The 14,555-nt window shown below is 45.4% G+C and overlaps 1 protein-coding gene across 23 annotated transcripts in view; it reads left to right on the top strand.

The window, feature by feature from the left end:
• LOC120949698 (RNA-binding protein Pasilla) overlaps positions 1-14,555 on the top strand; it is a 75,358-nt gene that overhangs the window by 35,254 nt on the left and 25,549 nt on the right. For 10 of the 23 annotated variants that reach the window (XR_007452074.1, XM_040367144.2, XM_040367141.2 and 7 more), the window contains 2 exons: positions 3,043-4,448; positions 10,240-10,314. The exons of 3 other annotated variants lie outside the window; for them this stretch is intronic. Coding sequence is in view for 19 of the 20 variants with exons in the window: in XM_040367144.2 (XP_040223078.2) it covers positions 3,662-4,448; positions 10,240-10,314 (862 nt within the window). In the remaining variant the exon portion in view is untranslated. The remainder of the gene's footprint in view (positions 1-3,042; positions 4,449-10,239; positions 10,315-14,555) is intronic. 10 more of the 23 variants (XM_049606769.1, XM_049606768.1, XM_049606771.1 and 7 more) reach the window with 2 other exon arrangements.

The following is a 14,555-nucleotide window of genomic DNA, read 5'->3' as shown; positions in this document are numbered from 1 at the left end:
GGTGCTATTGCGGCGTGTGTGCGTGCATGCGTTTGTGTGTGGTGTATGTTGAGACCCACGTTAGTGCGATGATAAGAAAAACAGCACCGCAGCCTCGAAAACAGTTTGAAACAGCCCTCTTTCATGTGCACGCGGTTGTTTGTTTCTTTTTGTACTCTTATTTTCTCCATTCCAGTACACACTACTGGTAAAGTGCCATGTTGAATGGTACCCGTTTTGTCGACTCGCCCCGATCGAGGGGTTTTTGTTTGCCAACATGTGTGCGCCACAGCTCGTAGCCCTCGTCACGTCTAGTGCCGCCACACTGCCGATAGCGACGGGGAAATGTATCTTTTCTTTTTTTTGTCTCCATTACCCCGTGCAGAGGCTTGTTTGTCCGCAGTACCGATTGCCATCAAAGTTTCTAGAGCTAGAGCTGTAAATAATAATGATAACTTTTCACCAGCAGACCACACAATTGCTCGCTCGCTTTGGAGGTATTAACAAATTACGCTGCCCGGTGCCGGAACTAATATCACATTTCCGTCCAGCGCGCGGTGGCAAGCAAGCATTACATACCTTTCTGGAGCGTAGTTCCTGTTTACTGGGCGGGAATTGGTACTTGTTTTAATGCAGAAAAGCAACCACTTATCACTTGCGAGGTGAGGTTTCGTTCAGATTAGAAGGTTTCGACCCACGCAAAACATTCGTGCCATAGTTTCGAGCAGTTGCTGTTAAAATGAGGCAATGTTTCATCTGCTTTCGCAACCGCAGTAAGTCGGTTTTGTCAACAAATATTCAGTGTTTGGTGTGGCGTCGGACAAAATCTGATCACCGAAACGTCTGCCGCTGGAGCGGCCTCCGCACAGTGCTAATGACAATTCGTACGATCAAACAAACGCGTAAACACACATACACAAACACAAAAACCCGTTCCCCAAATTCGATCGTTTTTTGAGTGGCCTACCCCCAGGGGAAGAGAAAAAAAAGCCAAACACATGATGTTCCGTCATAAGGCACGCCTGGGTCGCGCGCCTTGCTCGACTCGTCCCACAAAAATCATGTGTGCCTGTGTGTGGATATCCATAAGCCAAAGTTGCTCCGCGATCGGTGTCAGTTGCTTCGATCACCCCACCCCCCTCCCCCCTTTCCCTCATTGCAAGGCCCATCGTGAAGATGCCACCGAAAATGCAAACGCAATCTGCAGAGGCCGGTTTATTTGAATATTTAAATATTCAAACCATGCTTCTTCCTCCCCCAATGGTTTCCCCGCACGTTTGCCGCACCGAGCAAGACATAAAACGCGTTAGCATGGTTTGGCTTCTCATTTGTCACATTTGTGGTGTCTCTTTTCGACTCACATTCGATGCTGTTCTCGCTTGGTTAGTGATTTTTCCTCCCCTTTCGTGGTACCTTCGGTTGGTGCGATACAGATATATATATTTTTTCCTTCTTGATGTTGGTGCTGTCCTCCATCGGCCAGATGAGTTTGTCATCTGGCGGTGGCACTGGCGGAGGGAAGCAACCGCGGTCCGTAGCATAAAGTGATAATGAAGCGACAGTAAGCGGAAGATCGGATGACCCCGGGAGGCATCATTTCGGTGGGGCAGGCTTTCGAGATAGAGTGACGCTGAAAGCGAACGGCGATAATGTTTAGAAGCTTCTTCGGGCCGATGTGGCCGATCGCCCGAACCGGTCAGTGGAACAGAGCGCAGCGCAGGAATCAAGCTCATGGAAAGCGATTAAACTTTTTCGATCGGAATTTCTGCCTTTCGTGCGCGTTTGTGTGCTCGGCAGCCAGGTTGAAACCGAAGCCAGATACCGCCAGGAGTGTGCATGCGTTATCGCGTGCTTGTTTAGAAGTCAGTTTCTCTTTATTGTTCCATCCCTTTATTAGTAACAATGGGAAAAGTCTGCTGAAGGTCTTGCATTCTGGAAATGCTTATAATGCAGTGCGATATGTTGCTTACTTTAGCAGATTATTAAAATGAAAGTCATTCCTCAAATATAAATCTAAACCTTGATTTGTTATCATGGATATCACGTCACAATTCCAACTTTGCCAAAGGGAAGATTTTTAGTCACATTCGTTGGTTCATTGATTCAAGCGCCTAATGGAGTGTACGTGATGTTTTAAATTTATTTGTGGGCATTTAATGTCTTTTATATTTGGAAAATCGTTCCGGAGAATTACCTAGTCTCAGGCGTCATCTGAATTTTCTTTCTGTTCATCTATGCTGTGAATTCCTTCCCCATTTTGGCTTGAAAAGCACTATTCTACTGTAGCTTTCATTTGCATATTTACACTCTGATAAGTTTCATTTGTAATGGATTTAACAGAGCTACAATCCAAATCTTTGTTCACTGCTTCTACAAGATATTCACGTTTTATAAAAAAAATGTTATCAATATAAACATTAATACAATTATTTACGTTGCACAAACAGCAGTTTTGCTATTCTTTGAAAAATCACACCTAATAATAATGTTGTTTCCCAAATAATGCTGAACATTGCTGCGCAGCAAACCTGTTGATTCGATACGGTATTGAACGGTTCGGTTCATATTTCTATGTCTCCGATGCGATCTTCGCATTCCCAAATTTTGTTACGAAATTCGGTTTATTACGCCTTTTTTTAAGAAAACAAAAATCATTCACACACATACACAACAGACCTGCTGCTGAGCCTTCTACTCTATGCTACGAAACATAAATTATTCATCGTGCATTAATTAGCCCACACATGCGAACGGGGATGTATATGAGTTGTGTGGTGGTTTGCCATACGATTAGCATTCGATCGTTCAGCCATCTGAATCAGCCCCGGCTCGAGAAGGTTTTACACTAGAAAAGCAAAAGAAATAGAAACAAAACCTGTAGCGTTCGTATTTTAAATATTGCGAAAAAAAAACCAAAGAGTTTGTTGACTGTGTCCTGCTTGTTCGTTCATTTTTTTCTTTATGCGTCTCGCTTCATGATTTCTCACCATTCACCATAGTAATGTTTACCGTGCTCTAATAAGCCCTCCCCTCATCACGCGTAAATAATCGATTGGCTTTTAGGATACGCGAACTTCCCCGGCCTCAACAAGGTGTTCCTGGGCGCGCTGCAGCGATGATGAAATGGCAGTAAATGAAATGTGACAAAGTTGTGGTTTCAAAAATTCCTCCCCTCAATCGCAAAGGGGGCAACGTTCCAGTACACCAGCAAGTGCAATTACTTTTTTTTTCCGGCCGAGCGTATTGCATCACGAAAGCCGAAAGTGAGCTGAAAGTTTTGTACTCCTCACCAATACACACATACACACAGACATAAACCGGGCACGGATTGCCCTTTGGTTTCAGAACGGCAAAAAAGCTCATTCCGCCATCGCCGCTCGTTCGTTAACCTCGCCTCGGGAGGGGTTGGTGCTGGTGCGGTCGTTCCAGTTCCACCGCAAAGCCAAACTAGCTAACAAACAAGCGTGATACGGTTACGACCCCACACCGGTTGTGCCTTCCCTGCGTGTCGCTGTGCGAGGTTGTTAGATTCGTCGTACCCGAGGCCTTTTGGGCTGTGCGGGTGCTGCAAGAGTGCGGAAATAAAGTAACGAAATCGCGTGTGATTGCACCTGCACAGGCCTGTGTCTGTGTGGCCTTCCCGATTGTCCGACCTAGCCGGCCCCAAACCCAAGTCGCACAAATGTTGAGCAGCGATCAGCAGCAGCGGCAGTATGCGGCGGTACAGCGGCCGGACAGTGGGCAACCGCAAGCCGGTGGCAACCACTCGTCGGCGGAAACCTCGCCCGGCCACAGTAACGCGACGGGCAGTGACTTCTTCATCTTCGACGAGCTCAGCTCGGCACTGACTGATGAGCGAAACAATGGCCACAATCATCATCAGCAGCAGCAGCCGCTGCACCTCTACCAACCGTCGCCGTCTGCCAACGGAAGCAGCCCGGCTAGCTCCAGCAACTCTGGCAGCACCAACAGCTTGCTAAGCAATGGCGACAGTCTAATGGCACGAATCAATCAGCTCAATCAGCAGCAGCAACAGCAGCAACAGTACGGTGGCGGGAGAACCCGTTCACCCCCGACCGGTGCAACAGTGCCGGTCGACGGCAGCACAATAGGAGTGGTGGCGTCCTCGCCCACAAATACCGGTCAGCAACAGATACCGGTCAGCAACTCCCTTGCACAACAGCACCAGCACATGCTTGCCGCGTCCGTCGCGCTAGGCCGTGGTGGTGGTGCATCCTTTGCGCAACGCGGCCCGATTGATGCCACCGATGGCACAACGGCGAGCATCCAGCAACAGCAGTATGGTGGCGGTGGTGCTGGTGTACCACAGTTCCACAACAGTTTTGCACATACTGGACACCATCAGCAACAGCAGCAGCAGCACAAAGCGGCCTTTTATCAAAGTCAGCAGCAGCACCAGCAGCATCATCTTCACCATCAGCAGAACATACAACTGAGGCCAGGTTTCGGTGAGTTTTCACTCTTCCAGAACCTCTTCCACTGGCACACAGTGGTGTCGTTGTATCGTTGCTTCCCCTATTATCCTCTGTTCGTACGTGAATTTTTGTTGTTTAGTTTCCGCCCGCGAACAATCATCTCAATAACATTCAAACAAACAAACATTAACATAACATACAACCAACGATAGGGGGGCCAAACCAGGTCGCAGCGGGTGCTAGAAAGACAGACACAAGGGGCAGCAAACCTAGAGACAAGTGTGTGGAATCACCTTCCGAAAGATCATCCGCACATTCGCCCCCATATGCATGTCAAGCTCATCAAACTTCATGAAATATCTGCCGCAATCGAAGGTACAACAAACAGACAAACAGGCTTACTTCTATCGCACAGTAAACCCACATCATCGCCATATTATCACGACTATCGTTCACGAAGAGAAAGATTGCGCAATCGGGAGATAGAAACGGAGTGCAATGGTCTACTTCATCGGAAGAAAATAACGCATTACACAAAGACACATGCACTTACACACCCAGGGAGACTGGACAGCTGGGTCGGCCAGTACTGAAAGCAGAAAGGAGGAGCATACTTGCCACTGTCACTGTGACAGATTACAGACATATCATCACGGTTTCACGGTACAGGAGAGTTACTATCAACACCACTGCTACTACTACTATTGCATCTACAAACTATATCTACTACCAAACCGGCAATGACTTCTGTAACATACGCTTGTCATCTACTTGTGTGCTCAAACGCTTTGCATCCTCTATCAAGTGTGTACTCAAAGGAGAAAAGGAACATAACAGCTGTTATTCAACTTGTATATACTATTACGCTCACAAAGCTCACATCGAAAGGCTGGGGAAAGGTGCAGAACAGAACGAACACTACATAGAACTAGATCTTACTATGCTTCTGGGGGGAAAACAGGACACCATAAGACCACACTTAAGCCAAAATGGAAATACTTTTCATACTCGTTTTTAAATATGAGAAAATAGTATTTAACAAAAAAGTTGTTTTCGTTTTTCTCAAATGTCCCATGGCTCTTGGTAGTTTGTAAGACGGGAGGATCAAAATGAATCAGCTAACTAACTTTTCTTCTAATGCCTATCATTATATTGTTACTTTTAATGCCAATGATAATGATGTTTTTCTCGTTTGCTTCCAAAATTTACATTTACTTCATGAAATATCGCCCGACTCATCGTCTCGATTACCATTAAAAACTCATTTTATTTCCATTCACGCTATTATGCACCGTTTGTGCTCTAAGTGTTCTTTTGAATCGGTCGTTTTTTATTGCTATAAAATTGTATATACATTTTGCACGCATTTTCCGCCAAATCTTCGTCACGAATCACAGTGCCGTAGCAAATGGCAGCAACACTACTACACTGTGCACTGTTGTTACTAATCGTTTTAAAGCTTAAAAGTGCTTGCCATAATGATACCAGTTCTTTTAAAAGGGAGCTGTTTCATTTTTTGAACACGCTCTAATAGATTTCCGTTGAATGCATTATGATGAATGGTTTCATCCCATCACGTGCGGTTTACGCAACATAAAGGCTATGCTTCCTTCCCATCAGCTGCACTCCATCGAGAGCAGCGTGTGTGTGCTTTATCTGTTTTTGCCATACTTTTTTCTTATTGTAATCATCCTGCACTCCTTTTAGCATAATTAATGGCCCTTTACGATGCTGCTCGATGCACTACTCGAATTCACCCTGGTGCTGGTGGGCCCTTTAGTCCGATCTGCTCATTAACCACAATGCTGCCAGCGGCTTGCTTCAAGTGTCGTGCCTCGCAGGAAGCGAGCGAGCCGGGCGTGTACGAGTGTGCGCCTCTTTGCGCTAATCCATTTACCATCGTACCACCCTTAGGGCACTTGCTCCAAATCGGTGACCAGGATACTCAGGTCACGGCATACTTTTCCTGGTGAATTATAAAGCCCGGTGTAGATACAGCTCATGCTTAGGGCCATAAACATCCGGCTTACGTGTCTGTGTGTGTGTGTGTGTTTGATGGTGAGTACGAGTGCATGTTTGAGAGGTTCACATCGTCCTGCTCCGTTATGTAAGCGATGCAGTAAACAGTATGCCTAGCACTTTGTACTGACTGCTTCAAGTATTGCTTATAATTAGTGCCTCCAGAACAAACGGTGCTTATTTGAAGTCAAATTTAATACATAGTTTATGGAGCATTCGCAGTTGTTCTCTCTTTAAAAAAGAAATTATTCTTGTGTATGCTTCGACAAACCTTTTCTACAAAACTAACTGTCAACATCTGCATAGCCTTCGTGCAAAAACTTTAACTATTCCATGCAAAACAGATAGCAAACAAAATGATGGCACATGCGCTTTAAACACGTGGCGAGCGGTAACAACGTGAGGCTTAGTTCAAAAATACACCTCTCCACCCGCCTCCCCCTCATGGTTGATCTCGGATTCGGTGAAAATTCCCACACACATGGGATAGGTTATTTTGCGTGTATGAGTGTATGTGTGTGTTTGCGTGCGCCTAGCTGTCACTGTCTCTCGACCGGGCTAGCGCGTCTGGTGCACACTACCGGTTTGGCTGAACACCCCCACCACCGCCTATCAGCATGGTTCAATCAGCTCAACTGAAGGAATATCGAACACCCGATGGCCTAGTTTTTGTTTCACCTTGCCTGCCCGACGGCTGACTTCTTGGTGAAGATGTCACCTCGCTCGTGCAACGCTATTGCAACGCGTTATGAAGCAACGTACGGGTATCATGCAAATCCCGGACGGTAAAACGATACGCCAGTAGCTAACTTGTTTGAAATGATTATTTTTTCAGTTTAGCGTTTCTTGTTTCACGCTTGTTTTTTTTATGTTTTTGCTTGGAAATCATGGTAATGATATTCAACCAGAGGAGCAAAGATTTTGACGCCCTATTTCGTACACTTCGAGTGGCGTAAAGTGTCATTTTACTGACAGTTTTAACTTTACTTTCACGCTCACTGATTGATTGTAACTTGACGGTTAGAATGCGTTCGTTTATTTTCGTGTATAATTGAAGTTTGTTTCGCTAGAGAATGACGCTGCTATTTGTTTATTCTCAAGCTGAAGAGGGTTCACTGTTGCTCAACAGATTGAGCTTGCTTGTATGGCATGTGTCATCTAACGTAAATAACGCTCAATTTGTTAGCACAATGTAATATTTTCCGATACACCTTTCATATCATGGAGGCGCATGGTGCCTGGTAAAAATTCAATCTAAAAGTGTATTAAACATCGTTGAATGTTCTAGAAAAGCCGTTCCGAAACACAATTTTTACATTTTGGCCTACATGGAAACACATGCTCAATTACCTGCCAATCAAAACTCACTTATTTTATGCGACAGCCCATGGAGACGCCTGGTCACGATCGTTCAGGTTTCCGAAACAATAGGCCACCACTGAGCGATGTGTACGACATTGTGTACAGCTTAGCACGAACAAAAAGTACACCACAGGTTCAGTTCAGGAGGTGCTGCTGTCGATTCATTGCAAACACAACCGAATCACCGGGATGCTGGCACAAGATGCGACTCCGCTAGGCCCAATAAAAATGCTATTCATATCAATTGCCGATACGCCGTCGGCACCAACGCTGTCGCCTGTCGTATCAATTTACCCATCACTCCTCCCGGTAGTATATGAACTTGGGGGAAACGATCTTCATCATACACTGGCCTGCACACAAGTGTCAATCGAGTATTGGTTGCTGCGCTTTTTTTGTGTTGCCTTTCCCCGCTGTAAAAAATACAACTTCAGTTTGCGATGGTTTTGTTACGTGCGCTAGTGGCGGCTGCAGCTGAACGTTATGGGTGTTGTTGTTTTTGATAGGCAACTCTTGTTTTCACAACAAACTTTCTGTGCTTTTGCTGTTTCTTTTTGTTGCTGTTTAGTGTTGACCAAAAATGTTTGTGATTGGAAACGTTTGATCGATATTTAGCCAACTAAAACTACGGACTGTATGATTGATGCTACAATGCAGCGCATTGTGTCATGTGATGTGAAATAGCACGTGAAACCAGTGCGGATTGAATCGAAAAACACACATACTGCTGTACTGTGCTTCATTTTATACATTTAAATACAACAATGTTTTTCAAAACTATTTCATTGCTTGTAACTTACATAATAAAACTACATTATTAGTTTGGCTTTATTTTTTAGCACAAACCCATAAACCATTTTCAGCTTCAAGTCCTAGTGCTTTATTAGTCTCCTGGGAAATATATTTTCCTTCCCCCACGCACTAACATCATCTTGTGGGGGGGGGGGGGGATTTTGTGCTTTCTCCTTTACAGCACAGAAAGTGAAAACATACCCAAACGGTGGTGCCGCCTTTTATACTGCTACATCTTCATTTACATACGCCTTATGTACGCTATGTAAAATAAATGTCTAGAAACTTCCTCTCGGCTTTATTATCATCGTCATCATCATCATCACCGCCGTACCGTGGGTATTCTGTGGCCCGGTAGCCGTTCGCATACGATTTGCTTATATTATTCCATTGTCAGTATTGTGAACGTACCATTTACCGTGTGTACCGTGTCGGCGCAATGTTTCGTGAAGAGCATTTTTCTGCACACAATTTAGGAATTCGCTTGCCGTGACAGGAACATTGCTGGGATGGGCAAACTTTTGGTTGATAAAATATGGAAATGGTTTATGATGCTACCGACAAGCATTGAACATTCGAGGCAGGGAAAACATTTTTCTTTGCTTTTGCCATTCCGCTGGTACTATGCATTTAATTTGGCCAAGGCGAAATAAAAGAGAAAATAATGCAAGAAAAAACAACAGCTCCATTGGGCACGGCAGCTGCGTACTGACCTTAGAGCTCAGTAAAATTGTTGATGGTTTGCTCATCGTCTTATTTGACGTTCGTTTACTGAGATGTTTTATTTTTGTTCTCTTCTCGCACCAAAATGCAAACTGTGTCGTTTGCTGCGCTTTCCTATTCAAACCGAAGGGATTAAAGTACTTTAAAGCTTTATTTTAACAGATCTATCGTTTTATTATGTGGCATTAGTTGACTAGCTAGTTCGATTAAAATACTTAAACGAACGTTTATATTTTCACTTGCGTTGAGTTACATGACATTCTTACTGACCATCTCTGGAGGACAGAGCTTTGTTTAGTTAGATACAAAAAAGGAATCGCCTAGCAAGCATGGTCAAAAAATGTGAAAAACAAAACCATCAGCCGAAGAAAATCTGCTACGAAGGCACTACCTTGTCGCCCGTGGGCCAGGACGTGGATCATGGTGCCGAAAAGTTGCCCTTAATTTCCCTTCCCATGCCATGCATAACGCCCATTTCCTGGCCTGCTCCTTCGCTAGTTCATTTCATTCAAGACTCTTCCGCTCAGCCCCCCGGTATGGTGAGATTTTTCAAGATTATCCAACCCCGCGGGCGCGGCAATGTCGGCCAACCGAAAGGCAGCGCGCTACGTTGCTTGCCGCCCTCGTCGTTCTCTTGCGCGACTTTGCGTCTACCGTGCGTGTGTGGTGGTCCAGCGGCAGCAAGAAGAGGAAGAATAAAAGCAGCACCCCATCCGATACACATTCCATTCCCGGGGAACAAACCACACAGTAGCACACAAGCAGGGCGTACCTTACCTTTTTCATTCACCTGCTATTTTTGTAAACCGAACCGTGGCATAGATGTAGAAGAAATAGAGCAGACACGGAATACCGCGAGCAGATTACGTAAACGCGTCTAATGTTTCCTTTTCTTCTTCTTTTTCTCTTTTCAACACCCGCCGCACAGGTAAGTCCCCCGATGCGCACATTGATCCCAGCAGGACGGTCACACAACTGAACCACGCAATGGAACTGTTCGAAGGTAGGACGATCGCAAAGAAGGAGCAAGATGCACGTGGTGGAAAAAGCAACACCGCACTGCGCCTCCCACATTTACTCTTAAGAATTCTGGTGGAATGGTTCTGCCGAGGTTTTATTTTCACTTTTCTGTTCTGCAACGAGCGGAGGGTGCAATGGGCGAAGGGCGTCTACGAACCTTCCACGCACTGCATTAGAACCGGCCACTCGCAAAGGCTTTCGCCATTGGCTTTTGCTATGCCTATGCCAGGCCATAAATATCGCAGATTATGGAAATGGCTGCACAGATCAGCATCACAGAGCTAGGAGCTGGCTGGATGATGCCGCTTCCCTTTCGTTTGGAGTGCTGCTCATTCTCTGTCCGTCCCTCTCGGTCAGTCTCATTTGCGTAAAACGCGAACGAATGTTTGTGATGTGATAATGATCCGGGTGTGTAGCCGCCAGGCCGCGTTAATGCGAGTGGTACTTTTTTTCGACCTCACTAGCTGAAGATGTTACGCACGCTTGACATGAAAAATGGTCTGCTTTCAACGTGGTGTCAGAAAAATCGGAATCTTTGTCGGTACGATTGAAAACGAGGAAAAAGTAGCTTAAAGAGTCAAATAATCGGACAACAATTACTTGATACTGGTGTGGAATATTGAAGTTTTTGTTTTATCAGACGCGTAGAATAAAAGACAAACACCTCACTGTAGCAGCTGTTGAAGCCTTCGTTACGTAGAAGTTATGCCAATTAATTCGTGTAAACAAACAGTACTATTGTTTATCAACACACTTTTCCATTCGCCTTGGCAATTTTAGCCCCCCGTGAGACACACGTAGCACGTATTAATCATTCGAAATCATCATTAGTTTTCCAAACAAACAAGCTGTGCTCATGCAGTGATCAAGCTGCTTACGGATGTTGACGCTTGGTCACAATTAAATTATCATCAAAATCAAGGGCTCTGACTGTTGAAGTTGCATAACATCGCCACAAGACGCTGGTAAACCAATCAAACAGACTTCTAATTTTAAAACACTGTTTGCCAGCAATTTTCAGCAAAGAAATGTTAACTTACCATCTCTTCTCCGCAACGTTATCAAACAAGTGTGCGATAAAGCGATATTTATTCGACAACCGTCACATCGCTGTCCCACCGCTGTCACGCATGTTGGCCCGCTTCGCAATTTATTCGGGTGCTTTAAACTGGGCGCCCAAGATCCCAACACACCCAACAACACGCACCCTTTTAATTCACCTTCAATGTGAAATTCCTTTCCGTCTACCGTAAGCGCTGCACGGACGAAGGCATTCGTCTGGGCGGAAGGTAGAAAAGAGAGTGAAATAATTATTATAACAGCATTACCGAGAAAACGACCATTCCTGTCGAACCCCCTTGTCTGGGGTGGCGAGTCTCTTCTCCCGGGCGTTTGGAATTCGGTTCACCTACAGCCGAGCGGCGATCACCCGTGGCAACGAGACGTAGCAATTTCGTCGTACGCACTGTTGTAAAAATAGAAGCTCTGCTACCTTCGGCTTGTAATGGTCAATACCGCGAACGCGAGCATCACCTTTCCCCGTTTGCCGTGTCCATGTGGGACAGTTTTGCTTTAGCGACGGAGTTTAGCGTCGCTATTTATTTTTTTTTTTGTGTACTTGTAGGTCTGGGAAAGTGTTCGCATCGTGTAAGGCGTGATTTCTCTGAGCAAATAGAACCGCACACAACACAACCTATACATTAGCACCGGATCATTTTTACTCACTGCACCTGCAGAAGCGCCAGAACTACGGCACACAGGACGGGGCAGTTTGTCGCCTGCTAGCACTGTCTGTAGTGAAATTGTGTTTCGTGTACTATTCCTTAATAACCCCAATTCGGCATGAACAAGTGGAACGAATTCCACTTCTCTAATGCCCCGTCGATACAGGCACGCCTAAGGTCGAGATCAACCCCATAAATTGACGATTAGTTGGCTCCGTTTGTCTGCTGCGGCGGTGATTTATGCTTGTGGTCGACCAACCATTGTGCGCACCTAATTCGGCTCGGCTAACAAGCGCCGGTTTTGATTTTTCACATTGTCGCCAGACTTGTCGGTCGTATATGTCACCGAAGCCCAAACAGAACAGCCGCGGCACACTGAGCGTGTTTGTCTGTGTGTCGTGTTTGTCTATCAATTACAGTTTGCGCAATGCGACGATCGAGCTGCAGTGCTTCTGCACCTTCTACGATGGTTGGTTATAGTTTTATTTCAAGGTTAGGTGAGATAAATTTAATTAAAATCACACTTGTGGCTGAGATTTAGGCTTAAGACATCTTGAAAATCTCATGAAAGTTATCTTTAAGTAAAAAAAAAAGAATATTCTAGACAGCTTACTCAATTTAACAACATTCCTGCGCATCGATCGTTAGTCAGCGCACAGAAACAATGTTAGAATGTAACAACAAAAACAACACTACTGGCAAAAGAATTTCACCCAATTCACCCCTGCCCATCATTCCACCGATCATGCCAATGCTTGGTAAAACGAACTGCGAAACAGTTCAAGTATGTGCTGCGAACCGTTAAAGTGCCGCCGAGCATTGCCTCGCTCCGGTTGCCCGTAACACGTTCGATCGGTGCGGGAAGGTGCGCGGAGAGGAGAAGGTTAAGTGCGCGCCCGCGCACACGCACCGTAAAGCGACGCCGCAAAGGGTGGCAGAGACCACTTGGCCTTGGTACGCATTTTCGCGGCCCAAAACTAAATAAAACGCTCTCGCTCTCGTGCTCTCGTTTCCGTGCGATACCGCACCACTTTCATGCAGGGCGTTTCGTCTTTTTGTTGCTTTCTTGCCCTTCAATAAAACATTGAACGTTTTACGATGCTCAATGAAGTGCGACCAGCGACTAATTGCCGATGCGTGGTTTTTAAAGCTACCCCAATCGTTGTTAGATACGGTGGCAGGTGAAAATTCAACAGTGCGGAGCAAACACCGTGCAAGCGTATTTTAGGGGACGGATGCGATAATTGGTATTTATCTTTCACCTACTTTGTGTGCCGAAACGAAGGGGGATAGTCAACTAAATTGTTTCTTGCTGTAGTCTCTTGAGAAAAAGACGCTTCCACGATACTTCAATCACTGTACTGTAACGTTTGTAAATAAATATTTCCAACCACAGCCAACACAGTTAAATATAACTTCAAACGGCTCTACCATGCACCATACCAAAAAAGCTTCAAACAGTTATCCGTTACCGTGCTTAAGGATAGCGCTACTCACCCAAACACTCAACACAGCTTGCTTCCCGTCCATCCTGCTGCAGTAACTGCCAGTTTGAGCCAATGCGACGTTAGCATGTTTTTAATGCCTGACACGAAGGAATGAAGCTTTTCACTGCAAACAGTACTCGGCAGGCAGCACACCACATTGCAACAGCAGCTGAGCATCATACCCGCTGTAGCTCCTCAACCCCTCTGAAGGTTACACTCGATGTATTCGGCCAGTGAATGGGTCGGTTTGGTCGTGCCGCAGAAAGAAGCTGCCACCGGACTGCCGGAAAGCTTCGACGGCAAGAGTTTTCCACCCCGTGTGGCCTTGTCCCCGATGGTCAATATATCGTCGTTCATCGGCGTGTTACTGCAACACGTCTGGTTAGTGCGGTGCAGTGCAGTGTGGTGGCACCATGGTCCCCGTCCGCCTTGACAGCGATTGCTGTGGTGTGGTCCGGTTTTTGTTGCGGCTCATTAGTTTCATGTTTGAGCCAAACGTCTAGCGCACTGCTGTGCTGTAGGTGCACAGCACACGTGGCAGTCCAACTGGTTTAGTGATAATTGAATCACGTTAACTTGCGCAACTGCGTTGCATCCGCAGCATTATTAGGATTTATAAATGCAATTATTTGCTTTATTTTGCCCATGTTATTTTGAAAAGTGAGGTACCAGTAATGTTGTTTTATTGTGTACTCTTAAGCATAGCCAATTCTTGATGCAATTGGTGAAAAAGGCACCAGAAATAGACATCATCCAAACTGTTTTCGACATTGACCAATACCTTCCTTAAAGAGAAGTATAGCTCCTTTGTAAGTACACTCCTACTCAGCGGTAAAGCCAGATTGTGGAAAGAATCCAACCACATCTTCTTGGAACCATATCAAATATTTACGACTCGGTGTTTCGTACGATGAAATTGAATCATCAACCATTCATGAGCCGCTCGTTCGGTGCAATCGGTTTGTTCAAAGGATTAGGATTACTGGGCTTAAGGTAATAGAAAGCATTCCTCT

This window comes from Anopheles coluzzii, chromosome 2 (assembly GCF_943734685.1).
Source record: "Anopheles coluzzii chromosome 2, AcolN3, whole genome shotgun sequence".
In the NCBI taxonomy this organism is placed as follows: Eukaryota; Metazoa; Arthropoda; class Insecta; order Diptera; family Culicidae; genus Anopheles; species Anopheles coluzzii.
Note: the sequence above shows the minus strand (reverse complement) of the source record. Positions and strands in the feature narration are given on the sequence as shown.